General features: G+C 37.8%; 2 protein-coding genes across 2 annotated transcripts in view; one reads left to right on the forward strand and one right to left on the reverse strand.

The window, feature by feature from the left end:
* Positions 1–11,112: 11,112 nt before the first annotated feature.
* On the reverse strand, positions 11,113–12,372 carry LOC113235315. Its single transcript, XM_026470976.1, has one exon. It carries the CDS (start codon positions 12,370–12,372, stop codon positions 11,113–11,115), a length of 1,260 nt encoding a protein of 419 aa, XP_026326761.1.
* A 4,621-nt stretch (positions 12,373–16,993) lies between these two features.
* The window catches only part of LOC113235316, a 91,736-nt gene continuing 81,665 nt past the window's right edge, over positions 16,994–27,064 (forward strand). Inside the window, exons 1-2 of the mRNA XM_026470977.1 lie at positions 16,994–17,169; positions 17,263–17,827. Of these exons, the coding sequence (XP_026326762.1) occupies positions 17,269–17,827 (559 nt within the window). The 5' untranslated portion in view covers positions 16,994–17,169; positions 17,263–17,268. The remainder of the gene's footprint in view (positions 17,170–17,262; positions 17,828–27,064) is intronic.

A 27,064-nucleotide genomic window follows, 5' to 3' on the forward strand; every position in this document is an offset into this window, starting at 1 on the left:
TATCTTTCTACGTTAGGTTATAGAGACCCTCCCTACTGACCCTGAGGGTATACGAAAAGGGCACTATAATCTGTGCACGCAAAGGAACCTTACAAGTTCAGGTTCTGACCCCAGATCAGCCAATGTACAGGGTTGTCATAGACCTCTGTCACTTCATTTCATCCGGTTCTTCGAGAGGCTAGTGCCTCGGGTGAGCTGCCCCGGGCGCACGTACAGTACCCTCCCTATTTTCCAGATAGGTACCGGAGCTGTAGGCTCGCTCACTTCCCGTTGCGCATTGCACAAATAGCGGTTGCCACCGCTAAGCCGTCGACTCTGAGTCCACTATCAAATCTTCTCATTGGTGGCGGAGCTGTAAGGCACGCTCACCTCCCGACGTCGAAAAAACGACGTCTCTCCAGTTCCCAATAACCTAAACGGCTGGAGGGATCGGAGAATATCTAGCATATCCTCTACTAGCTCTCCGGGCTAGTGCCGGAGATGCCAGTCACAGTGTCTTGCGACAATGTCCGGACATAGCTAGCAACTTAAAGGGCAATTCACTTGTCCCGCGCGTCTCCTCGCTTTAGGCCCTCAACTAGACCACTACTAAGACGCGCTAGCTACTCACGAGACAGACACCCCGGCCACACCCAACCGGGGCAAACAAACATGTCCGTCTCTGCAGCTAACCACAAACCCCAGCGAGTCCATATCCAAGGCCGGATCCGCCAGATACGCCAGATATGCTTTTGCATATCACTGGCGGAGGGCGGACGCCCGCTGTACCCTGGTCTTGCTGTCGAGCCCGTAGTCTCGTCGGAAAACCCTATCTATCGGGTCGGTAGATAGGGACTCCATGCGTACAATAGATGTTACAATCATTTTGTAGCAGTAGAGCTCCTTGTGAAAGTGTGTCCAGGGTAGTGCCACCTTACTTATATCTACCGCCTAGCAGTAATGTGAGTATTACCTTAAATTATATTTCAGGGTGACGACAAAGTGGCTGTGCCGCTAAGATCTTTGCAATTAAAAACTCTGAGTGGCACTGTAGCTGTTATTGACAGGCGTGTCGCTTACCAACAGGCGCACGACTTGTTCCTCCCGTCTTGGTATTATAAAAAAAAGAAAAAAGTACATTTATGGGCCCAATACGATATGACAATAATTGAGAGGTATTATGTACTATATTCACATAATTTGTATATTTTATATTAAATAAGCTTGTAGCTTATACTTATCCTTATCTTATTCTTCGCTCCTTATCATTAAATTAATTAGAACATTCAAGTGCTCACTGCGAGACAATTGAGTCGACAAGAGAGCCGAGCAACTGAGTGGTATTTTATTTTGGGTGTAACAACGGGGACCGACCTCTGACCACTTTTTACTTCGTTGGCTTCGGTCTCAGATATAGACCTAAATATAACTTTTCTTTCTCAGAGTAATGCTACACCAATTTGTATTTTCTACCAATGAGTTTCCGAACGTATTTAATTAAAGCGAATCATTGAAAAAGTTATTAGCATGTTTGAAATTAATTCACTCTGGAAACGTTTCTGGGTTAATTAAATATTGTTTAAAATGGCTTTGTATTATTTTTGAAATAATTATTTTATATATTAATTATAATAATGTTCATTGACAATGGAGAAAAACCTTTGAAGGTGTACTTGCACGAAGTCATAATCCAGCAGTGATGGACTGACGGAGGAAATAACCCGAGCACCCACAAATATTGACAAATGTTTACTGATATTTTTGTCGTAAAAATTGATTCCTGTGATCTCGATAGATAGATATACGATTTAAGTTGTACAAAACCGGGTATACCACCCGATGTTACCCCATACGGTTTTGCCTCAAGCACGCTATAAAGCATAGGTTCCCAAAGTCTTTGGCCCACTTAGGCAAGATAAAAAATTTCAACGTCCACCACCACAAAAAATAATTGAAAACATGTATTTTTTAAATTAACACAAAAAAACTCGAGGAAAACAATTCATATAAGTATATGTAGTGTACTTTATATAGGTAATTCAGTTTTTTTTAACTGTGCTTGCTATTTACTTATGCTCACATACCCGACGAGCTCCAATTGTATTTGACGAACTCCGTGGTCGTGTGGCTTGCACACCAGTTTTCATGGTGTCGCCATTCCCGGACGGGTCAATGCAGAAAAAACTAACTTTTCTATATTGTCTCGGATCTGGATGTCTGTGGCGCCGTCGTTGTTTCCGATTTCCATAACACAAGTGCTTCAGGATCAGTCAGAATGTTTCACCACGATGATATTAAATTTTTTTTGTGACATTTACTCTACTAGTTTGTTATGATTATTAATACAAAGATACATTTCAGAAAATTCCTTCGATCCGGCCGGATTGACGTCTCCTAGCGCACCGTGCAAGACGCTGTCTATACTTCAAGCTTGTTGTCGCTGTCATGAAGTTTCAATCTGAATAGGGCTTCCACCGCAGGTTTTTGAGTTGTAGCGTTAACAAGTATTACTTTATTGTTAAGTTTGTTCAAAGTCACGATATTTTACTACCGTACTAATATTTCTGGCACAGATTGTTAGTTCGAATCCAGCCAGATAAAATAAATTTTTCTTAGTATTCAATCTTTGTATTAATAATTATAACAAATTATTACTTAACCCCATTGTATTTTATCAAGGTGCGTGTCCCAGTCGCGTTCGTTATTACATAATACTGTATTTAGTTAAGCAAACTAAAATAGTTTGGGTAAACGTTCAGCTTAATCGTCTGTTCTAGGACACGCTACTCCGTTTAGGGTGCGTGTTATTCTGTGGAGGTTACAAAACCTTTGGAGGTACCTCAATCAGAAATAATTCGAAAAGGCAAATCAAATTCTAGAAGAAAGCCGAGAGGTGAGAGAGGAAAGGAATATTTATCTTTTTAATAGAAACCCGAAATGACCCGACTTGTGCTTAGTATAGCTATCTTTATTACAAACACATTCTAAACAAGGTTCCACATATATTTTTATGAAACGGCGCAACATTGGGTATCAAAACTGTGATAGACAGATGTTTTTGCGACATCTAGGCTCAGTTGTACTGACATTATATGGCCACTCATTAACACACACATAGTCTAGTAATTGACACGCCTAGTCTAGTCAGTGACAGACCTAATCTAGTCAGTGACAAACCTAGTATAGCCAATGACACATCTAGTCTTTTTACTGATAGTAAAAATTTGTCATCAGAATAGGAACCATGATCTATTTTGACATTCTCGTCGGCGACTCACTTAAATAATGTACTGCTCTTGATGATGCGAGCTTATGGTTTCTTATTTGTGAAACTACAAAGAAAACAAAACTAATTCAAGTATTTCCTATTGGCGCTTAAATTGTGACCCGTCCACAGAAAACAAAATTTAGATTTCTATGGTACCGTTAGTAATTGATCAGTAATTGCACAACATTGAAATCGTTATGCCTCTCCTCTTTCTTTCCCTTATTCTCCAACAAATTATCCGCGGCTCGCAAGTTCAGCAACTTATAACACACAGACACCTACAGCATTATTTTAATTTATTTTATTGATGGCTAGTTTCGTCTAACTTAGAACGTAGCGACACTCGATCCAGTTGCACAAAATGAAAAAGCTCTTGACATTACTTGATACGATAATGCTATTGTTTTTTTTAAATAAATTTTTGTAAGTGACTGCTCACCTGCGCAACATGTTAACTTACAAACGGAGTATTATGAAGACAAGAAATAAAAGAAACAAAAAAGGTAAATAATACAGCGAAAACGATGTTTACTTGTTGTTTAGGTATTACCAGCCGTTCTTTAATTTGTTCGGTTTCGCGAACAATCTGTTATAGCAGTATATAACGGTCAGGGTGGGGCACTACTACTCAGGCTAGAGCCATATTCAATATGAACGTGTTTGTGAACGTGGTGAACGTGGGTGTGTAAATACACATAAGACGTTTTTACGCGTTTGTTAATATTTGTACATCTTTGAAATTATTATGTTGCAGGAGTTCTAATAGGGTTTGTAAATTTACAGCCTCTTATTCAAATAGTACATCGGAATGTAATTGCTATAATTATATCTTTAGTAAAGAAAACGAGAGTAATGGCAATCCGACCATCAAATTGGGGTGTGTAATACAATACAATACAATACAAAAATTCTTTATTGTACACCAAAAAAGGAAACAAATACAATACAATTAAATTAAAATATAATAGTAGTATAATATAATAGTGTAGTATAATAGTAATATATCATATTAAATATTATTCACATAACGCTTAATTTTACTTCCTATATAAACTCATTTAATATAATAATATATCACTTCATATAACGAACGTTTAATATAAACTTAGATTCTATATTTTCATTTTCATTTTTTGTAACGATCACTTTCACTAACACTCATATTTAATAACGATCTTATTAAGTTATAAACCCCAGTTAACATAACGTCATTTTATCTAAATTTCATTTCATCTAGAAATAGGATTATTTCCGAAAAACAATATCCCTAAAACGAATATTATATGAATTATAATTCGGCCATAAAACATGTTCAGAAACGCAAACAAATTCCTTTCTGGTGCTCGCCGGCCGCTGCCGCGACACGATCGCTCAGCTCGTGCTGCTTTTTCATGTTCTAACCTAACCCCTAGAATGGGAACCGCAACCAAGATTTGACCAATGTAAAATACGTTTCTTTTATGCCACCGAAGTATTCAGTGTCCAACAATAATAATTTTGCCGAAATGAAAATTCAGCTGAATTCAGAAATGAACAAACAATTGACATTATATTACGTAAAAATTATCTAAATTGACAATACATGAAAAGATGGTTAAATAATATGAGCTTTACGTGATTTTTTTTTGTAAAATGTGAATGTTATGTCAAACATGAATTATATGAAGTTAAATTGTAGGAAGTGAAATTGGTCCAAATAAAAATTATATTAAATGAATGGTATTTGTTTTGAAATTAGTTTATTCCACCCCATCAAATTGGTCTACACTACAATGGAGAGTGCTTGACAGAATTCTCCAATTGTCTGCATGTTGCTCAACCGTTGTGCGGCACCGATGATCAAACATACACCAATGAATGTGAGCTGTCATGCTACAACAAACGACGACAACGACAAGGTTACCGGCAAATCGGCATCTCTTAGTCGTTTAACACACTGCACCGCGCCCCACGACGGTGAGCGGGACGCGGAATCACGCGCGCGGTTGTGGAGACGCAGATCTGCGTCAACGCGCTTTGTAATGAAATTACCCATTTATCGATCTGGTTCGTAAAAAGGGATGTCGGTGTCTTTTTATTTGAGTAAACAAAAACCAAATAGACAGTATAACTGCGGTATCCTGAACGAGTTCTGTATTGTTAACCGTTCTTGTCAAAGAAGGATCTCATATACAAACATATACAATCACTACGGCTATCAACTGCGAAGCGTGTACTTTAAGTAATGCGGGGCCGCTAGACCGCTGCTACCGCGCGTTGACGTAGATCTACGTCTCCGCCACCGCGCGCGTGATTCCGCGTCTCGCGCTCCGTCGCGAGGCGCGGTGTAGTGTGATAATCGCCTTATCGAGAGAAATGCGGTATAATGTACGCCCAGTGAGGGTATCCAACAGTAGGATAAATAGAAACATAATGTTACCTGTAATAATACATAAGCCCGCAAAGTCCGTTTGGAATGAAGCACCAAGGTCATTCCACTTAGTCTCGTGAAATTTGGATATTTTGAAAGTATTTTTCTTTAAGTTATAGGTAAATTGTATAATAATTTTACTGTCATCATTTTACACTTTGTTTTTATGTTGTAAACGCAACGTAACCAATATAAATTATTGTTAGATTATTGTTTTACTTGCGCTAGCTATTAATGGCAATTTTTGGTGGAAATAGGCCGGCGAGATTTCAATTCTCGTCTCTCCTCGTCTCGTCTCGCCTCGCCGGTGGAAAATCACCTTAAGACCAGGAATATCCTGTCACTCTCGTGAAATATGGATAAAGTTAAACTATTATATTCCTTTCATACTTTGGTCAATTTTGTAAGCATTTTACTATCATAATTTTACAATTTGTTCTTTGTAGTTATGTTGCTAACCTAATCAAAATAAATTCTGCTCCCCTACTTGCTCATTCTTTGATTTACCTATTCACTTTGATTTCCTTCAACGTATCGTTTTGTTTTTGTTGTGTGGGTTTTATTTTTAAATGCTTTTGAAGATTTTGTAACACATAGGATTTTAGAAGAAGACTTTAAAATGAAATATTTTTTAAAATAACACTATTAAACATTGCAAATGAAATTTTTTTTTTTTTAACAAATTAGCGGCAGACAGTCGACCTTGATAATACCTGTAAAGAGCCCGAAACACGATAGCTGCTATCGCGAAAACCTATGAACTCGTATCGTTTGTGTGGAAACCAATGTCAAAAAATATTCTATCGTAAAATATTGCCAGCGCAAATGTGCACGCTTTGGAAATAAAAATAGAAAGATAATTCACCTTGTATTTTTCCTGTTTACGATATTTATATATAAAGCGCCATCTGCTATTTCGGAGTGTTACTAACTTATTCCTCTTTGGTAGTGGTATTTAAAAACATGTGCTTTGAGAGCGGTAGATGGCGATAAGTGTTCCATTTCAGAAGGTTCATTTGAAGGTTGATTTTGGTGTGCAATGTTATATTATACAAAAATTCGTTAAAATGGAAAGCAATCCAATGACTATTTTGAATATTAATGATATATAAATGAGTGGGCTCATTTCTAATAAATGAAATAGGAAGTTGAATAATTACGTGGAATGCTTTTGATTCAGTTGGGGAGTGCTAAGTTTCTATAAGGAATTTAGGTGGTGATTATGCTAGCTAAGTCAACCAAAGGCCACACTAGCTGACACAAGGTTATTACACTAGCTGAGTGCCTATGGTTGCATTGTAAGCATTTAGGCATGTAATTGCATGGAATTCACTGCACTAGGCGCATTTTGTTTTCTATACAAATCGTTTTGTATTCAGCAATGAGGCGTTTGTTTGAAAGTGAAATGATAATGCATTAAGTAGGGTTTCGTCGAAAGTTACAATTATATGATTGTTATTACTATTTTTTTTTTTTTAATCTGAATTTAAGGAGCTTTACTGTGTATTTTAATAGTAATGTCGCTCCGTAATGCTACTTAATTTATACATCTAACCTAGATTAAGACTATCTAAATATATTTTGTACAGTATTTTGGCTTCATTCGACGACGGAACGGCCAGTATACTGTTACACCACCCAGTCTGCCGTATGTTAACTATACTGCCCAACTGTCTCCTGAGTCTCTCGGTCCGAACATATTCCATCAAAACGTGGTAAATGTCTTCAACGACGCCGCAATTGCTACAATAAGGAGTTGGTGTAATGCCCATCAAAAAGGTAAACTTCTTTGAAGGAATGTGCCCAGAGCGCAACCTCAGAGCCGTCACAACGCCAAGTCTATTCATCAGACAGTTATCAATCCATGGAACTTCCAGTGGCTCAGGTTGAATTGTTTTGAACCAGATACCTTTTTCTTTGGATCTCTCATCAAAGTATTCTTTCCACAGCTGGTGGCAATAAGTTTTAATTTTATACAAACAATCTGTATAATAGGGCAAAACAGATATCGTATCGCCAGTACAATAAGCTCGCTTAGCAAGTGAATCTACCTTCTCGTTACCAATAATGCCAACGTGTGAGGGTATCCACTGAAGTCTAACTGTTTTAGAGTTACGTTGTAATTCTAAGATCTGGTCTATGATTGTATAAGCTATCGGGGTGCCTCGAATGGTCGAAGTTGACCGAGCTATGTGTTGAAGTGAGCTTTTAGAGTCAGTCAAAATTACGAATCTGTCATAATCTACAGAGTCTATATAAGATAAGGCCTCGGAGATCGCTACAAGCTCAGCATACATTATGGATACGTTAGTGTCTATTCGAAATAGCACATTCGTCTTGGCATCAGGATCATAAAAGGCTGCGCCAATCCCATCTTTGTCCTTGGATCCATCGGTATATATTTGATAAAATGCCGAATAATGTTCATTTAAGTTCCTACAACATATATTCCTTAAATGCTTCGTATTGCCTTTTTGCTTTTTCTAACGTATCTATATTGATAATAATGCTTGCGGATAAATCAATATAACTAACCCACATAGATCTCGTGAACATTTCTAAATTTTGAGAACAGTAAACTGCTGTATCTTTAAATCGTTCGTGAACAGTGGATAGAATCGGTTTATTTTTCCTATTCCATGAATTGATGTTAATTGATAACTCTTCTACTAAATCGATGAGAATACTGCTACTTTTGATTGATTTACATTTCATCCAAAATTTGCCCGCTAAATAACATCTACGTATATGTAGTGGTTGTAAGCACAGGTCTGCTTCCATCACATGGATAGGGGTACTTTTTATATATCCGCCTATAATACGCATAGCCTGATTTTGTACTTTATCAAGTTTGTAAAGATGGGACTGGCAACTATCACCAAACAAGAAGCCATAATCCATGCGGCTTCTCACAATTGAGATATATAGCCTTCTCAAATGTCTTGGATGAACCCCCCAACTCGGACCAGCTAAAACCTTTAAAATATTTAGGAACTTAGATACTTTTTCCAGAGTCTCGTTTATGTGTTTAGACCATCGAAGTGATCGATCTAACCACAGACCCAAATATTTGACATTTTGAACTACTTCTAAAGGCGCGCCATTGATTCGAACACTAAAATCTTGTTGAAATGTTCCCTTCTTAAAAACACAAACTTGACTTTTTGACGTTGACAGCTGTAGTCCTAGACGGGATAATAAACTTGCAAGATTATTTAGGGGTCTCTGTATATGATTCACCGCGGCCGCAATATTCTCTTCGGTAGAATAAATAACAAAATCATCTGCATACTGAGAAATATATACATGGTTGTCACCTATTTCTTGGACTATGTCTATTGTCGCCACATTAAAGAGTAAGGGGGATATAGGATCTCCCTGAGCTAAACCCCGACCCGTGTTACGTACAACTTCAACTCTACCCGCTTGTGTCCTTAAATGTCTTTCTTTAAGAAATTCCCAAAGGTACGTACACATCCTAGAGCCAACACCCAACCGATCCAGGATAGACAGCATACCACTCACATCAACGTTATTATAAGCGCTATCGATGTCAATAAAACAACCTACAGTAACCCTGTTATTACAAAAACCTGTTTGGATTCTAGTTACCAGACGACTCAAATTATCTAAGCATGACCTAGATTTCCTAAATCCCAAAGTATCATCAGAGAATACACCTCTTTTTTCTAAGTACCATTCTAACCTTTTTTGAATAATAGAGTGAAAAATCTTACAGAGACATGATATAAGTGAAATTGGTCGAAGAGCTGATAAGTCATGGCCATCTCTTCCGGGTTTTGGTATGAGAATTAAATTGATATCGCGCCATTGTGTCGGTACAAAACCTAATAAAAGGAACTTATTATACATATTTACTAAAATCGTCTTGGCTATTTCAGGAAGATTTTTGATCATAGAAAAGGAGATTTCGTCACAGCCAGGGGATGTATCTTTGGATTTAATGCTTTTCTCTAGCTCTTGTACTGTAATTGGGTATTCCAATAATGGGTTATCCGAATAAAAATTAGGTTTGTGAGGGGATGCATAGTCAGGGGCAAGATTTCGTAGCAATTTATTTGATGTACTTTCGTCCACAAGCGGCCTGTGTGTCCTATATCCCTTAAGCCACTTCATTCTACGCCACATGTCACTCGAGGACGTTATAGTATCAATCGAATCACAGAATGTGTGCCATGCTTTGCTTTGGGTTTTTTTCAAGAGTTTTGCGGAGTCGTGAATCCTCTCCTTGAGTATATCCCAATTTTGAGGAGTGGGATTTCGCCTCAAATTGGCTAAAGCCAATCTACGAAGCGCAATTGTTTTAGACAGTGCGGGGTTCCAGTAAGGTCTAGGGCGAAATTTAGAATCCGGATTAAGGCAAATTTTAATACAAGGTATGTGTCTGTCTGCAGCCTTGTATAACTGCTCTATAAATTTATTATAAGCCCCTTGAGGATTTTCAGGGAAACTTAAATCTGTAAATAGCTCTTTCAAATATGACTGGTACGATTTCCAATCAGCATATTTGAAATTACGTCTTTTACTAAAATGTAAATTACAAGTAAAAGTTGTTGAAATTTTTATAACGAGATGATCGCTACCCAGTGATTCATTGGTAACTATCCAATTAAGTCTCACCGCTATATCTGACGTGACCATGGTAATGTCTGGTGATGACTCTCGTAAGTTACCATCAACGAATTGAAAGCGTGTGGGTGTACCATCGTTTAACGTAACGTAGCTGCTCAATAATAATGCGTCAAAAATCTGAGTCCCTTTAATATCTGTTTTATACGACCAGCTCGTGTGATGTGCGTTAAAGTCTCCGACTATGATAGACTTGCTCTGTTCATTTGAAAATAGCCATAGCCAATCACTATCACTAGTTATCGTACCAGGCGAACAATATACTATAAAAACATTTTCTATGTGTTCACAGTTAAATATCCTAATGTGAACAACCTCTAAACCTCTATTGGGAATCCGAATCGGAACGCGCTGGGCCTGAACTGATTTATGGGTTAAAATAGCAACGCCTCCATAAGAAACTTCTCTGTCTAGCCTAAAGATGTTATAGTCCCTTACTTTTAAAAAGGTATCTGGTTCGAGCCAGGTTTCACTTACCGCTGCAATGTGTACCATTTCCTGGATCAATAACTGCTCGAATGATTTTAGCTTAGGTCTCAGACTGCGAGCATTCCACTGTACAATATTTAACCTAATTTTTTTCCTAACAGACCTATCCATTCACTGCACTAAATAAATTTTTGATTGTCGTAATATTAGGCATCGAGTTCGTCACAAAAGAAACCACCCAGTCTACAACTGATTTAACAATGTTTTTGAGCTGCATAATTAATTCATCTTTCTTCTTTGATATTATTTCTTTCAGTCTTTCCAGTAATGAGCTAACGGATTCTTTGTTCTTTTTCCTTTCTTCATTAAGAGCGCGTTATTTTTCTTGTCTGATTACCGGTTCCTCCTCAAATGCGGAAGAGGAACCATCACTGGTTGTCATATCTATTTGCGCTATAACATTAGGTGTTAAATATAAGGGAACATTCTTTTTTTTTCGTTTGTTCTGCAGGTTCGACGTATTTCGAGGTATTTCACTATTCAAGAACTTTGTCTTTACTACTTCTGCATAGGATGCTGTGGCTATTAAAGTTGATTCAGGTTCATCCTGAGTGGAGTTCTTGGCAGGACTTTGAGTTTCGATTCTCCTTTTGTTCGATTGAAGCAATGGGCCCGAGGGTACGTACATGGATACAGCTTTTAGATAAGAGCAATTGTGAACAGCCATTAGCTCTCTAATATGTCTTTCTTTTTTAAATATTGGGCATTGTTTAGATAAAGCCATGTGCTTCCCTGAACAATTTACGCACTTGAAAGACGTAGTTTCACAATTCGCGTGATGTTGACCACATTTTGGGCATATTATTTTATTTGATGGACACATTTTGATCACATGACCAAATCTCCAACATCTGGAACATTGCGTAACCGGAAACCTGTACGTTTCGACTCGAACCCTTAAGTCAAATAAATATACATACGGTGGTACAGAAGGTCCGCTAAATCCAATGCGGACCGTTTCACTGGAAATCCACCCCTCTTCAGTCCTACGATTTAGCCGTTTAGCGGTTATAACCTCAACATCGCAAGATATGTCTTTTAAGAGATCTTCTTCCGACAAATCGGGATCGATGTCACGTATAACTCCGTATGACAGGGCGACCTCCCAAGTCTTTTGTCTCCTCCAACCCAACTCGGTGAATGTTTGGCAGATCATGAATTTCTCTGCGCTACTTTCAGTTTCAAATGTGATTAACAACTTATATGGGTTTGCGTATTTCACTTTATATATATCGGTAATATCATTGACTTTAAGAAGTTTCGCAAGAGCAAATTGTTTAGGTAATTTGTCCTTTGTTACGACCGAAACCTGTATGGGTAGGATAATGGAGGGGTTTTGTGTATCTCTGTTCTTTTTTTTTGCATTTCTGGTTACCGTGGTCCACTCTTCTTCTTCATTATGTTCTCTTCGTCTTTTACCTACTTGTGTATTTTGTAAGTCCATGTCTCCTATATCAATTTGTGTATTGTCCTCTAAATTATCAAGTTCTTCTAGCATCGTTTCTACCGCAGACGACAAATCGTTATTACTATTCACGTAAAGTCTACTATCACTGCAGTCTAACTCATTAGCCATTAGAGATAAATCCCATTGTATTCAACACTCGCGAAAACAATAGACCGACCGGCTTGACGCCGAGCGGGCTCTCAGGTAAAATACAACCGGTTTCTTTATTACCAATACTTTCGGTACCTCGCAACAGACACGTTCTAATCACACGAGGAGTGAATTAGCACGTTAATACTATTAGATTTAGTTATTTTATGCATTAATGATAATAATAATAGTTTAGCCTTAAATAACATTGTTTTTACTTACCTGTATTATATAGATTAAATCGTAAAGAGACTCAGTTTTAGCTGTTTTCCAGACCCTTTTGGTGAGACACGAGTTAAGCTCTTTCGGAGATAAAAATAATATAATTTTCAATATAAGAAAAGTTTATCATAAATCACAATTTTAGTACATGTTATTACTGTCTTAATTCTATCTTAATACTAATTGTCGATATATTGTTATCGGGCAGGAAATGCAACCTCATATCTGGACTCTATGGCGTCGAGGCGTTGATGCAGACCAGCCTTACTAAGAACTAGCTAGTGTTCACATAACACACGGTATATTTTATGACAGGAGTTATATTTTTTTTATTTAAAGAATAGGTGGTCATCGTCGCCCATGGACATTTGCAACATCAGATGAGCTGCCTTTGCGTTTCCAGCCTTTGAGAGCCCTGTAAACACGTGTTTTGAAGAACCCTTTGTCATAGCGCAAAGCAAATACTTCAGGGGGAAGATCATTCCACATCTTGCAAGCTCGAGGAAGGAACGAACGAGATGCCCGCGTGGTCTTACAATGCCAGGCATCTAAGATGACTGGGACCTCGAAGCCGAGGTCCTGGCGGAGGTCCGCACCTACCGGCGGGGAATGAGGGACCGAGGCGAGCGACCAGCTCCCCAAGAGGTGGAGCGGGAGCGCCGCCTCGCGGCGCAGCGCATGCAGGACCGGTGGAAAGAGGGTTTGGCGGATCCCCCCTATGGCGCTCGTACCATAGAGGCGATCCGCCCTGTCCTCGTAGAGTGGGTAAACCGGTTCCACGGGCCACTGTCGTACCACCTTGTGCAGGTGCTGACCGGGCACGGCTGCTTCGGTCACTACCTGCACAAGGTGGCGAGGAGGGAACCGTCCCCGTCGTGCCACGAGTGCGGCGCTGCGGATGACACCGCGCAGCACACCCTAGAGGTGTGCAGCCGGTGGGATGAGCAGCGCCGCACTCTGACGGGGACTGTAGGGCAGGACCTCTCGCTGCCGAGCGTGGTTGCCGCCATGCTCGATAGCGAGGAGTCCTGGGAAGCGGTGGCCTCCTTTTGCGCAGAGGTTATGCGGAGCGGGTGCGCGAGGACGCGGCAGACGCGCACCCGCTCCGGCGCAGACGTACGGGGAGAAGGCGAAGGCAGTTCGCTGCTCGCCTGATCCCCTAGTGAGACCAGCGGGCTCTGGACAGGGACTCCGGAGCCTGCATTGCACGGCCTCACTCGTCTTTCGGAGGACAACCGACTCGCCCCTCCGTTGGCGCGGGAGCCCTGGCGTAAGCTAGGGCGGCCGGGCGGCGTCGTGGTGAATGTTCACTGATCCCACGGCGCCGATTCAACCGGCGAGAGGGAAACCCGGGGGGGTTTTAGTGGGGTAGGCCCTCTAGTCTGGAGGGAGAGTCCCCACATAACCCCTGAGTCTCCCTGGGCTCAGGGGTATCCATAAAGATTTCCCCCCCGTAAAAAAAAAGAAAAAAAAGGCATCTAAGATGAGGGGATGGACTCTACTCTTTTGGGGGAGGTGCGATGGTAGGAACGAGACGGCGGCACCTGTTCGAAAAGCACCTCAAAACACTCCCCATTACAAAGATATGTATGACGCGTCTCGACTAACTCCAATAAAACTATCACTAAAATATAGACAGCTTAAACTTAAAGATTTAATCCCCGTGTTCGGTAACATAAATATTCTAATTTGATGGTGAACCAGGTACGATTCAGAGCGGCCCTTTTTCATTCTTATAATTAAATAAAAATAACTAAGTCTGGCGAATTGCATTGTTGTTTTTATGTGACGAACCCTGTTGCTGATTTATATTGTGAATTTAAATAAAGTGAAATGAAAAGTTGACAGAAATGGTTTTTAGTTTGTTTTTTGAGATGATCGATTGGGAAGTTTATTTTTATTATCATACATACATACATACATAAGCTCACGCCCTAGTCCCACAGGAGGAGTAGACAGAGACCACGGAACACCATTTTGCTCTATCCTGACACAACTCTCGGGCCTCACATACATCAACTACACTTTTCGTACAACTCTTTTATTCTTGTCACTTCGGATCCTAGGCTTTTTGAGACTTACATTGACCAGATCAATGTAAGTCCTTCAAGGGCGTCCTCTTAAAATCCTTTCATCCACATTCGCATCATAAATCTGTTTGGTAAAATTCTTCTTACATCAAAACACCTCAACATGCCTTTCTTTATTCTAGTCACTACATCCTCTTTCAAACCACATTCTTCACTCTATCACTTAGCTTTATTCCAAAAATTTTCCTCAAAGATCTCATCTCCACTGCATTTATTCTACTTTCATGCTTCTTCTGCCATACCCAACTCTCACTACCAAACGTCAGTGTAGGAACTAGCAAAGCATTGTGTATGAGCATCTCCATTCACTGCGTTTCCCTTCCGTGCCCTTCTTTCAATGTCCTCATCAAACTTTCGATCTTTTGTAAACACACTACTCAGATGCACAAACTCATTCAAATGATCAACATTCATACCTTGTATTAAAATCTTACACACCGTCACGTTCTTATCTCTTTCAATTTTGTTTAATTATGTTTGTTTTTGTGTACGTTAAACTTTGCTTCATAGATTAGCACTTTACACTTAATTTTAGATTCTAGTATTTATTCGTAAACAGATTTCAAATAGAATAATTATTATATGACTTTAAATTCTATGAGGACGATATTATAATAATATATTATATAACATTTATAATAATAATTTTAAACTTTTTTAAAAGTTTGTGGAATAACATTTGAACAAAACCTGCAGAGTTGCAGGTCATTCGTTATACTCTGTAGACGGCTATTTTTCAATTAAAATATAAAAAAAAACACTTTTGCATTTACGTTCTAATAAAATGCATTATACATTTATAATATATTTACTGAAATATTCTTCAAGGGATACCAAAAAAATGTAGATTCTGATTTTTTGTTAGCTACTGCAGCATTGTTTGCGTAAACAGTAATTCTAGATTTGGGACATAAAATAATTTAGCTAGCTGGATAGCGTTTTGTTAGAGTGCGAACGATCAGCTTCGTGCTGTCATAGGCTGGTTCGATTCTGTCGAAATTCTTTTCGGGCATTTATTACGGCATTAGTGTTTACTGGAATTTTTTTTTATGTACCAGACAACTATACCAATTGCCTGGTTTCAAATTTGGGAATTCCCTGTGTTTGAGTACCAGAGCAACGGAATTCACTCTGAGGCACTTCCCAGAATACCTAGCACCAATTTAGAAAAGTTCATTTCCCAAATTGGTCACACCGGGAATCGATCCCGGGACCTCCGCATCCAGCGCCCACAATGTAAACTGCTAGGTTGCCGAGGTTGTCAAACAAACGTTTGTACATTTACTTTTTGTTGGGTTGCTATCGTAAAATATATTTTTGTTTTTGATGAAATCTACACCAAGAAAGAAACAAAATTATTTTCAACACATTTGCTCGTAACGGGCTTCTTATTGTATCGCTTTTAGGCTCATAAACCTAGCTATTGAACACGCGTTTGTAATTATATTACAAAACGTGTGTGTAATAAGTATAGGCTTAACCGGATTAAGATGTATCTCACAACAAGGCCTATGCATTAAAACTATGCATTCTTAAATTATCCGGGTTATGTCTTTGAAATTAACTTGGTCTATTAAAAAAACAGCTCTAACCTACATATTATAAGATTCAAATTACAATGACAGTAATCCCAAACAAACAGGGTCACAGTTTTTTTTTTATTTCTGTTTAATACGGTTGTGTAGTCTTACCTTACAAATAATATTTTTATTAATAAATTTATATTTCTTATTTGATGTGATAAATATAGAAAAACATACACAATATACACCTATAAAACTTTAATTGAATAAAATTACTTATTTTGGATAATATTTTACACGAATTTGAGTGAAATAAGGACATATTTATATTATTTCGCATTGGCTGTTTAGGAATTTCACCTAAGTCTCATTATTGCCGAAGCGCCTGCGCGCGCATATCCGCGCCGCGGCGCCAGGCGCAGAAAAAATAACTCTGCGCGCCAATTTCCATTGATACGTTCGAAACATTTATATACGCTGTGTGTTAGATAATTACCTAGGTGTTTAAAATGTCCTGCTCAAGCACGGAAGAAAACATTTTGATGGATTTAACACCGCCCGAAATCCTCACAGAGGCACAAAACGCAAGTGACAGTTTATTACCTTCGAAATCCAGAGAAAAATACATGGCTGCATATGAAACTTTTATACAATGGAAAACCAACAAAAAAGCGTCTTCGTTTTCAGAAAATGTTTTTCTTGCCTATTTTAATGAACTGGCGAATAGGTTTAAGCCCAGCTCGCTCTGGTGCATTTATTCTATGTTAAAGACCACAGTAAAGAACAAGAATAACATAGACATAAAAAACTATTCAAATCTGACGGCATTTTTAAAGAGACGCTCTGATGGGTATGTTGCAAGAAAATCGAAGGTACTTTCGCCAACTGACGTCGAAAAGTTTTTAAAAGAAGCCCCCGATTATCAGTATTTAGCAACAAAGGTCAGTTGATCGTATTAAACCTTAATTTTTTTATGTTTTCATTTTTCTTGTATTATATTTGCGAAAATACCTATATTTTTAATTTCTTTACAGGTTGCAATGATATTTGGTGTCACTGGCGCGTGTAGACGCCAAGAACTAAGCGAAGTAACGGCAAAAGACGTAGAAACTCATGGCCAAATGCTTTTGATTAAAATTAACAACACTAAAAATAAGGTACCGAGATCGTTTGCCATTCACGGTCCATTTTACGACATAGTAAAAAAGTACGAAGCGCTTAGGACAGATAAGGCAAAATCCGATCGGTTTTTTCAAAACTACCAGAAGGGTAGATGCGTGGCTCAGCCAACAGGCATTAATAAATTTGGTGCAATGCCTAAAGAAATTGCCAAGTTTTTAAATCTACCCGACCCGGATTTATACACTGGGCATAGTTTCCGAAGAACATCAGCTACATTGCTAGCTGACTCGGGAGCTGATTTGCTTACTTTAAAGCGTCATGGTGGCTGGCGATCTAGCACAGTTGCTGAGTCTTATGTTGAAGATTCAGTTCGAAATAAGTCCAACATATGTACTCAAATAACCCACGCTATAAATCTGGAGCCCCAGGTTAAGAAGATGTGTCCTGAACCGCAGCCATCCACCTCCCGTGATACAAGTTATTTGTTACCTAGGTTGTCTATTTCGGAGTCTTTAAATGAACCATCACCACTTTCATCCATATTTGTACACAATGAACCCGTATCACCGACTTTTACGCAAGAAGACAATAATGAAATAGTAACAAATAATATCACACAGACGGTTCAAATGCCTAACAAAACTGCACGTTACCATTTTGAAAATTGTACATTTAACAATTGTTTTAATAATTAAATTTAAATAACTACATTTTTGATAAAATCAAGATACAATGACTTTGATAGGCTTTGGAGACTCTTAATTAATTGCTATTGATAGATATAGTATAGAATAGAATAATATTATTTACATTAACGTGAGCTTAATATAGTATTCAGTGTATCTGTATAATTAATGCCAAATAAAGCTATTTTTCATTTCCATTTTACTCAAGTTTGTTTCATTTTCCTCGCAAATGTGTTGAAAAACGTCGTATGAAACACGTGTGCTTTGATCATTACACTCTCGGCTTTCTTATCTATATATATATATATAGTTAGTAATAACGCCTCGTGTGTAATGACCAACTTAGCACACTTGTATCATAATGTACTATTCCTTATTGTTAATATATTTTTTTTCTATTATCATTTATAAATAAAATACGTTATTTGATGTACATGTTTTAATCTTCAAATTCCTCCAAAAGTAAGTGTTAGTTTGGATTCAAATTATTAACAATACATAAACATGAAATCAAGTATAAATATCTATTCTAAATGAGACAAAAACGGCAAACATTGCTCAAATTGGTCATTGCTTTTGTATTTGCTTTACAATGGGAACGTTGGACTCGTCTACGAGTGTGTACCGACTGGCTACGTGGATTTAGATACGATGAAGGACTAAGAGGTGAATTTGCTACGACACATTGAATAAGAGACCTATTATAGACTCTAATAGTACCCCTGCAACTATAATTTAACGACGTAGATAAATAAAAAGCTGTAAACATAAATAAATACCCTAAGGTATATAATAAGTAAGTATTAACAGATAAGCTCGTTTATATAGAAATTAGAGTTGACGAGTTTGTTATAGGCAATTTATTAACTTTTGCTAACTGCAAATGGTAAGATTATATGAGTATAAGTCAGGGGATTCTAATGGACGGGGTGCAAACCAGGTATCTTTATGGAGCATACCATTACAAAAAAGGCACGTCTCCCGTTAGTAAAAGTTCACACAAGTTAAGGCAATAAATATTGGTGCTTGGATTGTGACCCGTCAGTGATTGGTCACGTAGCACACGTCAAGATAGAATATCTTTATGTCGCTTTCCCCTCCTTCTTCCCCCGGATATGCGGCCCAGTAACCGACAGCTGATTACACCCAGGCCCCTGCAGTAATGCTTCATTTCATTTCACCGACGATAGGTCACGCCTAACTGAGAACGTGAGCAACACTCGACACAGATGTGCAAACGAAAAAAGCGCCCAACATTAATAACATTTAGAAATCTCACGAAATCCTAAAAGATATTAGTGTTATTGATCTTTTTTTATAAAATTTACCGTCCTGTACATCACGTAAACTCAGCTGTGCAAACGCAATACATTACAAACGTAATAAATGGAGACAATAAAAAAAACGTGTAACAATCGTCTGGCTAGAAGTTAATACAGCGCTAACGATGTTTGTTACACTAGTCACTCTTTTATTGGCATATTAAACAGTTTTCCGAATAATTACTTATGTTTATATTTCAATAATGTAAAAGATACGCGAGGTTCCTTTTATCCTAGGCGAGAATCATATTCAACATGAACATGGTTACTGTTAAATACACCGATTATATTCGATTTATTCCTTTTTATTTGCTTTTTTATATAGTTGTGTGTGTAGCAGGAAATCTAACAGGGTTTTAGGTTTAATCTTTTTCCAATATCGTAGGTTAGGTGATTGTATAGCTATACATAGCTATACATAGCTATCTATCAGCCAGTTTGTGGAGACAATGACGTCTTACTCAAAGAAATAAGGACTGAATTGTACTAGTAATGAAAAGCAGAGGAAAGGCTGGTTACCCACCCATTAAGGCAGCCTATTCAGGAATGTGCGAGGTAAGTATTCTGTGACTGTCCAGCTACTGTCCAAACAGTGTTCGGCACTGGTGGCCGAAACACGACTACGACAAGAAATCAATTGGGCTATGCCCACAAGATAATTGCCGATGCCCATGGTATTTTGAGCCTGTGTGTACTGGTGGCTTTCAGAAACAAATGTCTATTCGATACCGAAAACAGAAGACAAAAAGAATTCCTACAACCTCGACTTACAATACGTTATAGAGGCGTAAGCAAACTGATTGTGGATGTTCGGTAGAATACAATCCAGTGGTAGCGATGGCGACTGTACGCCAATTTTCAAATGCGAGAACTTGAAATGACTTGGGCAAGATCTGCCTCTTTTATTAATATATATTATGGAGAATGTCCAAATTGCTACTCTCCGCTCCTGTGTGTAGCGTCCAAAGTGTTTTTTGCTTCATTCGTCTTAATGCGGACAACTAAAGAATGGAATTCTCTGTTGGCGGTTTTGTTGCCAGATAAATACAACATTTGCCTTTTCAAGACTACAGTATAAAGGCACCTTGTGGCAGGCAGCAATATCTATGTACTAGTGTACCATATTCCATCTTCGACAATATCGATACAATATGTCTTAGTCGAGATTGAAATCAAACACTCGACTATGAGCATTAAAAATAATCTTTCACAAAGATCTTTAATTTTTTATTATGACCAGATTAATAGAGGGAAGCAACTGTTGTCATGTATTTTAAATCCTAACGATCAGACTAAGGAATTTAATTTAACATTGACGAACCCTATGATGACCTAAGTGGTTCGATGATTCCTGCAGTCCCGGATTCTTTTCTAAATTGATCCTTGTGTGTACTGCCCCAGAGTCAATTTATTAGTTATAGAGGTAGGGTCAAACAAGGAAATTCATTGTACTCATAGTACAACGAATTTCATCGTTTGAAATTATAATAAAATAAAAGGTAATTGGTGTGGTTTTCTGGCACTTCAATTCAATTCTGCTGATCGAATATCACGAGTATTCATTCCCGTCTTCTCTTAGCCCCCATCCGATCTCGCCGGAAGCCGTAATGAATACTGACCTCTTTATTTTTTATGGTCAGCCCCCGGAACGAACCTATTATCCGGCCGCAAAAGGCACCTATAGACAAGCAGTATCGTAAGAGATTATTACTACTGCCGTATGTACAATAAATTCTATTACTAATAGAGGATGTAGTAAACTTGTGAGTATTTCAGAAAATTCTAGAAAATATCCTGCGATTAAATTGTTTTAAGATTCTTATGTGTAATGATTACACATCATCGATTACGTCGAAAGCAATAAAGCAAATTACGTATTAGCTGACTGCGTGGCATCAGAGACAGGATTACGATTTTTGTGTGTATCTATGATTGTAAAAGAGATATCCTGAGATTCATATTTACCCCGAGAGTGACATGGAATGTATGAAAAGTAAGTATAAAATCAAAATGGCCTTTGTCAACTGTCTGTCTGTCAATCGCTGTAGGTATGCTATTAAACCGTCCATAAAACTTAAATACATAACACAATAGCTTATTACTTAATGACATATCACCCAAAAGCCGTAAATAATAATTTCTGTTTAAATTGTCTTTCATATTTCTAATTTTCAATGCACTTGGAAGTGTTGAAAGAGTTGAAACTTCTGAGTTGAAGATTTTTAAGCCGATAATAGAGCATTTTCTATTTCAACTTGAGTTTTTGATATTTATGTTTACAATTGAAGAATACAGGGAAAGAATGATCAAAGTCACTTGAGGAGAAGTCACAGAAAAAATAATTTTTAATATGGAGGACTTTTAAATATTGGTGAAAAAAACAACCACACATGCTACCTGAAATAAAGTCAATGCTGACGTAAATGTATGTAGCGCATGTAACTAAAAAACATTTTTAACTTTTCTGCCATTTATTTTTATGACTAAAAACAAAAGATGATTTTTCAGGACATTGAACCTTATTAGGTTTTCAACGGTTACCACACTGGGTAGCAGTGTTAACTCAAAACGTGTTTTAAGTGACTTTGATCATTCTTTCCCTGGTCTCTTCAATTAAAAAATTACATGGCATAAATTCGAACGTTCTTATGTCAAGTTTTTTTAATATATTATATTATTATTACCTTAAATACATGAAAAAGGCTTCAATAATATATCTTGTTTCCAGTATAATTTTGTCAGGCATCAATGATAAAGATAGATTCCAAATCAAAAGATCCGAGCCAATACAGAAAGTCAGTGTCTTGATCATAATAGAGCTGTACACGTTGAGCACCCTACTAGCCAGGTCAGGCAGTGAGCCCTTCAGCTTTGTGCGCCACTGCTCGTCTTTAACTAGGTCAGTCGAGTCAAGTGGTTCTTTGGTAATTTGATAGTTCTTTGATTTTCATTTACTTCTGGTCTCTATGTTTTGTACCAAATTGACAATACACCAAACTCACAAAGTTTTCAAAATAATGGGGCTATATAAATTTGTCTTCTTATATTATATTCTATCTTATCATCTCTTCTTGGTAAAAAAACTAACATTAAAACGTTTCGTAAAATGAAAAAAAGTTTAATAATTGGATAATTGTCCACTATTACGTGTTAAAAAAAACCGTTAATGAAACTTAAATAGTACTCCACACAAAAATGTCACTGCTTTTCTTGGTGCCCATAGTGTATATTAGGTGCGTATAGCAGGTAGAGCTTCTTATCCTTAATTAATTAGTTGAGGACATTGGTTAAATGTAAGAAATGCCTAGTGAATTCTCCTCATTCAGGGGAACGTCATCGCGGGTAGGTGAATGTTCTACTACAATATTATCTCCTTATTTTGAAAAGCTGGCTCATAAGTCAAAGTGGATTTGCGACAAAATCAAATGGGTTTTTAGAAAATATTATATTTCATACACAATAATACTTTCACATTCATTTACATTAAAGCCAACATTTCGCTTTTTTTTTTGTTTTATTCACAATTAAAAAGTTTACAAGAAGAAACACAAAACAGCGAATAAACGTATCACTGCCATCACATTCTATCAGGCGTCTAACAAAATAATCGAAATCTAATACTTACACGTATCTAATAATTTACGCTACTTACACTTAACGATTAACTTTCACAATTTGATAAATGAATTGACTTAAGAATTGTTTTACAATTTTTTGGTTTACGTATAAGTTTATTAAGCAGTGATGGTAACATGTATCTCCAGACAAGCTTTCCATAGTTGTTACTGTATGGAGGAAAAACATACCTTGGTAGGTAATTTAGATTACGCAGTTTACCAATTCTTGTCGTTTGTTTTAACATGGCAATTTTATCTATTTCATGACAAATTATGTATATGTTTATTTTACTATGGATATCTAAGATTCTACAGCACCTAAACAAGTTGTGACGATTATTTTTATATTTATTTTTAAAGTTTTTCGTAAATCAATCTTTATATTACGTGAAAAATATTTCGACGGTTTCCGCAGGCAGTTTAGGCTGCCGGAATCCTTTATTAACCACCATTATTCTGTTATCGCCGAATTACAACAAAGAGCTGGCTTAGCGGCACTTACGTCCAAAAGGGGAAACCAACTGCGTTAGGCGAGAGACTTTAATTCCCATATTCCTATCTTGACGCACGACGCCATCTTTTTTGTCGGTAGCTAATGAGCCGCTGCCCGCACGCCGCTGCGTAACCCCTTTGATACCCTTCCTAATTAATTTACTTCACGCGAAAGATTTACACGGGGTTCTTGTGAACACCAAAAATACGTCTAATTCCTGTAGTACACGTGTGCGGGTTTTGTTCTCGCTTCCTTCAGTTATCAAATTGGGAACCAGTCTTTATAATTGGGACCTTGAATTTGCTGAAGACGGCAGGGTTATGTAGAATAGTACTGTAAGATTAGGTTATATTTACGAGGGCCAAAAATGAACCTTCTACCCAGATTTTGCAACCGTTCAACCTTATTTAGCAGCTCTTTAGTGGCATCCAAACAGCAGGAATCAGCATAGTCTATTTTATTATATTTTCTACTTTACACGTAAAAACCTAATTCGTTAGAGAACGCATTTATCGACTCATCCGTAGAACAAAGATCTATGTGGAAGACTAATTGTTCTCAGGGCATCAGTAGTACATTTCATTCGTTCTTCTTCGCGGTGGTCAGGTCGACCGTTGTTCGATTTTATATTCCCGAAACGAAATAAGTCATACAAACTCTTAAAACATCTTTACATAGTGTACTATAGCCATAGTTTAAATAACGAAATTATTAACGTAACGCACTTAGTCTCTTTTCGCTACATAATCATGTCGGACTCTGTTCTTCGGATGACTCGTTATATAAAGTAGCTTAAGAAACAGAACATGTTATATATAAGGCAACCCTTTTGAATTCACTCAGAGTGCAATAAAATATCAATTGTATGAGCTACTCGATTGAGAGTACCGAGGGTACGCGTAAACGGTGCTCGGGCCAGCAGCTGAGTACACGCGCGCGGTATCATCAGCAGCGACGGCTGCCGCATCCGCCCCGTGTACTTGGCAAGTTTACTTGCCTCAGTACACCTGGATTGTACTCCTTGCTCTGTATCAATTCATAAATATATGTCACTAACACCAGGTCCTTACTTCCAGTTTATTATATCCCACCGTACCTAAAAAGGATGAACAATATTGGGATTATTAAAGGGTAATAGGGGTAAAGTGAATAAAATTTGGTAAATTTATTTTTCATCTCACTAGCTCGGACACGCTTTCTTTCTCATTAGAAATCGGCGCGCAAAAGCGTTTGGATGAACTGTGGTGCATCTAACTTTTTCTTTAGATGAAATAAAACATAATGATACGTTCAACTACGCGATTTGTCGTACATTATCTGTGAAATATAAATCCTTTGTTATATTTCATTCTTGTTATTATTGACATTAAATTGACAACGACACCTATTTTGTTTATTAAATTATTATAATTCGTCGAAGAACTAAACTGATTGGTTCCAGTTCAACTGTGTTTCAATCATCTACCGTTTTCCTCGCTATAGTTAGGTACAAAGTTGTGCGTTTCGCTCGGCAGCGAAGTTGTTTTGTGTCTCGTGTTACGCTCAGAATGCTATTTTTGATGAAGAATCTTAGCTTCCGTCGCTTGCTCTGGTTTCAATATAAGCACTCGCGTCAAACAACAACTTTGCAGCCTTGTAAAGTACTCGCTTCGTAGTTGATCGCCGTAGTGATTGTACATGTAACTGAGATCCTTCTTTGACAAGAATGGTTGGTCAAATGGTCTCGCGCGAAGAAGCGTTGTCTGTGTGTTCGACGGCGGTGTTTTCTATCGGTACAACGTTAAAAAACGCAGCTTTGCGCTCCATCGCGGGGCGCGGTCCAGTGTGTTAATCGCCTTAAATCCAATCAACCTTCTGTAAGTCACTAATTAATGGATTCGCCTACACATCGTTCTCCGGTACCTACCTATTGGATAATCTAGTCTTTGTCGTTAGCATTTGTCATTGTTTTTTTATACACGGTAAATAAGTTCATCTTCATCTGGCTAACTGGATGCATAGGACGTTGGTATCTTTGTACATAACCTTGAATACGACTTGTTTGGGGATGGATGGTCAGGAATATTGACATAATGTTTGCATTATTGTGAAAAGAGATGCTTCAAAGGTATTTAATATTATATAATTATTTTTAAGTTGTTAATAATGTTTCTTTGATTATTGTAACAAATTTTTCCGTAATAATTAAAGTAAAAAATAAATAAAAATTAACGTGTCTTTTTATTCCAAATATTATTTCTGGTGTGCATCTCCGTGGTACCTCAGTGGGAGAACGGTTGCTTTTCAATCAAGAGGTTCGAATCCCCGTGGCGGCATGTACCGCAAAAGTGATGAACTTGAATTATAAATGTTAAATGCGAGAGAAGATATTATTGGGACAATTAATACCCGGGTCATTCCTCCTCCTTGAGTTCTCGATACTTAAAGGATAGCCTGTAGACGTCTAACAAAACCTTATAATCACAAACAAAATTACCAAACAGATTGTACATCTTACTTTTAGGCACGGGTCTCCTCTAAGAAGGTATTTTTTTATTACAATAACCGACGGGACGAACAAGTCGTGCGCCTGATGGTAAGCTACACGCCTGTCAATAACGGTTACAGTGGCACTCAGAGCTTTAAGTTGAAAAGATCTGAGGGGCACTACCACTGCGTCCGTCACCCTGAGACATAAGTTCATAAGTCCCATGTGGGTGGAATTTCACCAGCACCCTTACCCTTCAAAACCGGAACACAGTAATGCTGGCATTACTGCTTGGCAGTAGAAATAGGTAAGATGGCAGTACTTGCCTGAACGAACTCTTTCACTAGGAGCTAACTACTGTTACTAAAAAAAAGGTTTAGGTCACAGTCCGTCACGTTTGCCTAATGCGGGTTTGGGGACTTGACATGCAGTATAATTGTTGTGACCTAGATCTTTCCGATTTAAAGCTCTGAGTGACACTGCAACTGTTAGGGACAGGCGTGTCGCTTACCACCAGGAGCGCGACTTGTTCGTCCCGTCTTTTTGTACCCGTTTGACTCAATTTTTTTAATAAAATGTATATTTACAAAATGTGTACCTTATACCTTCATTCTTTGAATTTTGTTGTTCAGTTCCTTGTAATCAGTGTTGCTACACGGTATAAAGGAAATACAATAAAGAAGACGGCAAAAGTACTGAAAGAAAGAAAAAATAATAGGAAAGAGAATAAGTAAGCAAAAAGGCGCGAAGATTAGTTTATTTGAGCGATTATAGTTGATTGAGAGATTAGAAACATTCACAAATAACAGTATGAAGTTATGGTAGTTGTACAAATGTAACCGAGGCACCAAAGAAACATGAAAGTTAAACAACATATTTGTCGAAACTAACACTGGTCTGTGCATTCCAGTCAATAGATGATTTGTAGGTTCTCATGTCATTATACATGTTTCGCGGTTGTAGCGGTAAGATACAGTCAGACTCTATTTTCTTTTACCAAAAGTTTTACATAATAACAATATCATATTTTAAATTCCATTAAGGTTATAGGGGGTAAATTCTGATAAGTGCGCTTTTGATTCTCGCGTTCCAGGAAACAGGGGTCGTCGTAAATGTCACTATCGCTGCC

This window comes from Hyposmocoma kahamanoa, unplaced genomic scaffold, assembly GCF_003589595.1.
Source record: "Hyposmocoma kahamanoa isolate Upper Pololo Valley unplaced genomic scaffold, ASM358959v1 87, whole genome shotgun sequence".
Classification (NCBI taxonomy): domain Eukaryota; kingdom Metazoa; phylum Arthropoda; class Insecta; order Lepidoptera; family Cosmopterigidae; genus Hyposmocoma; species Hyposmocoma kahamanoa.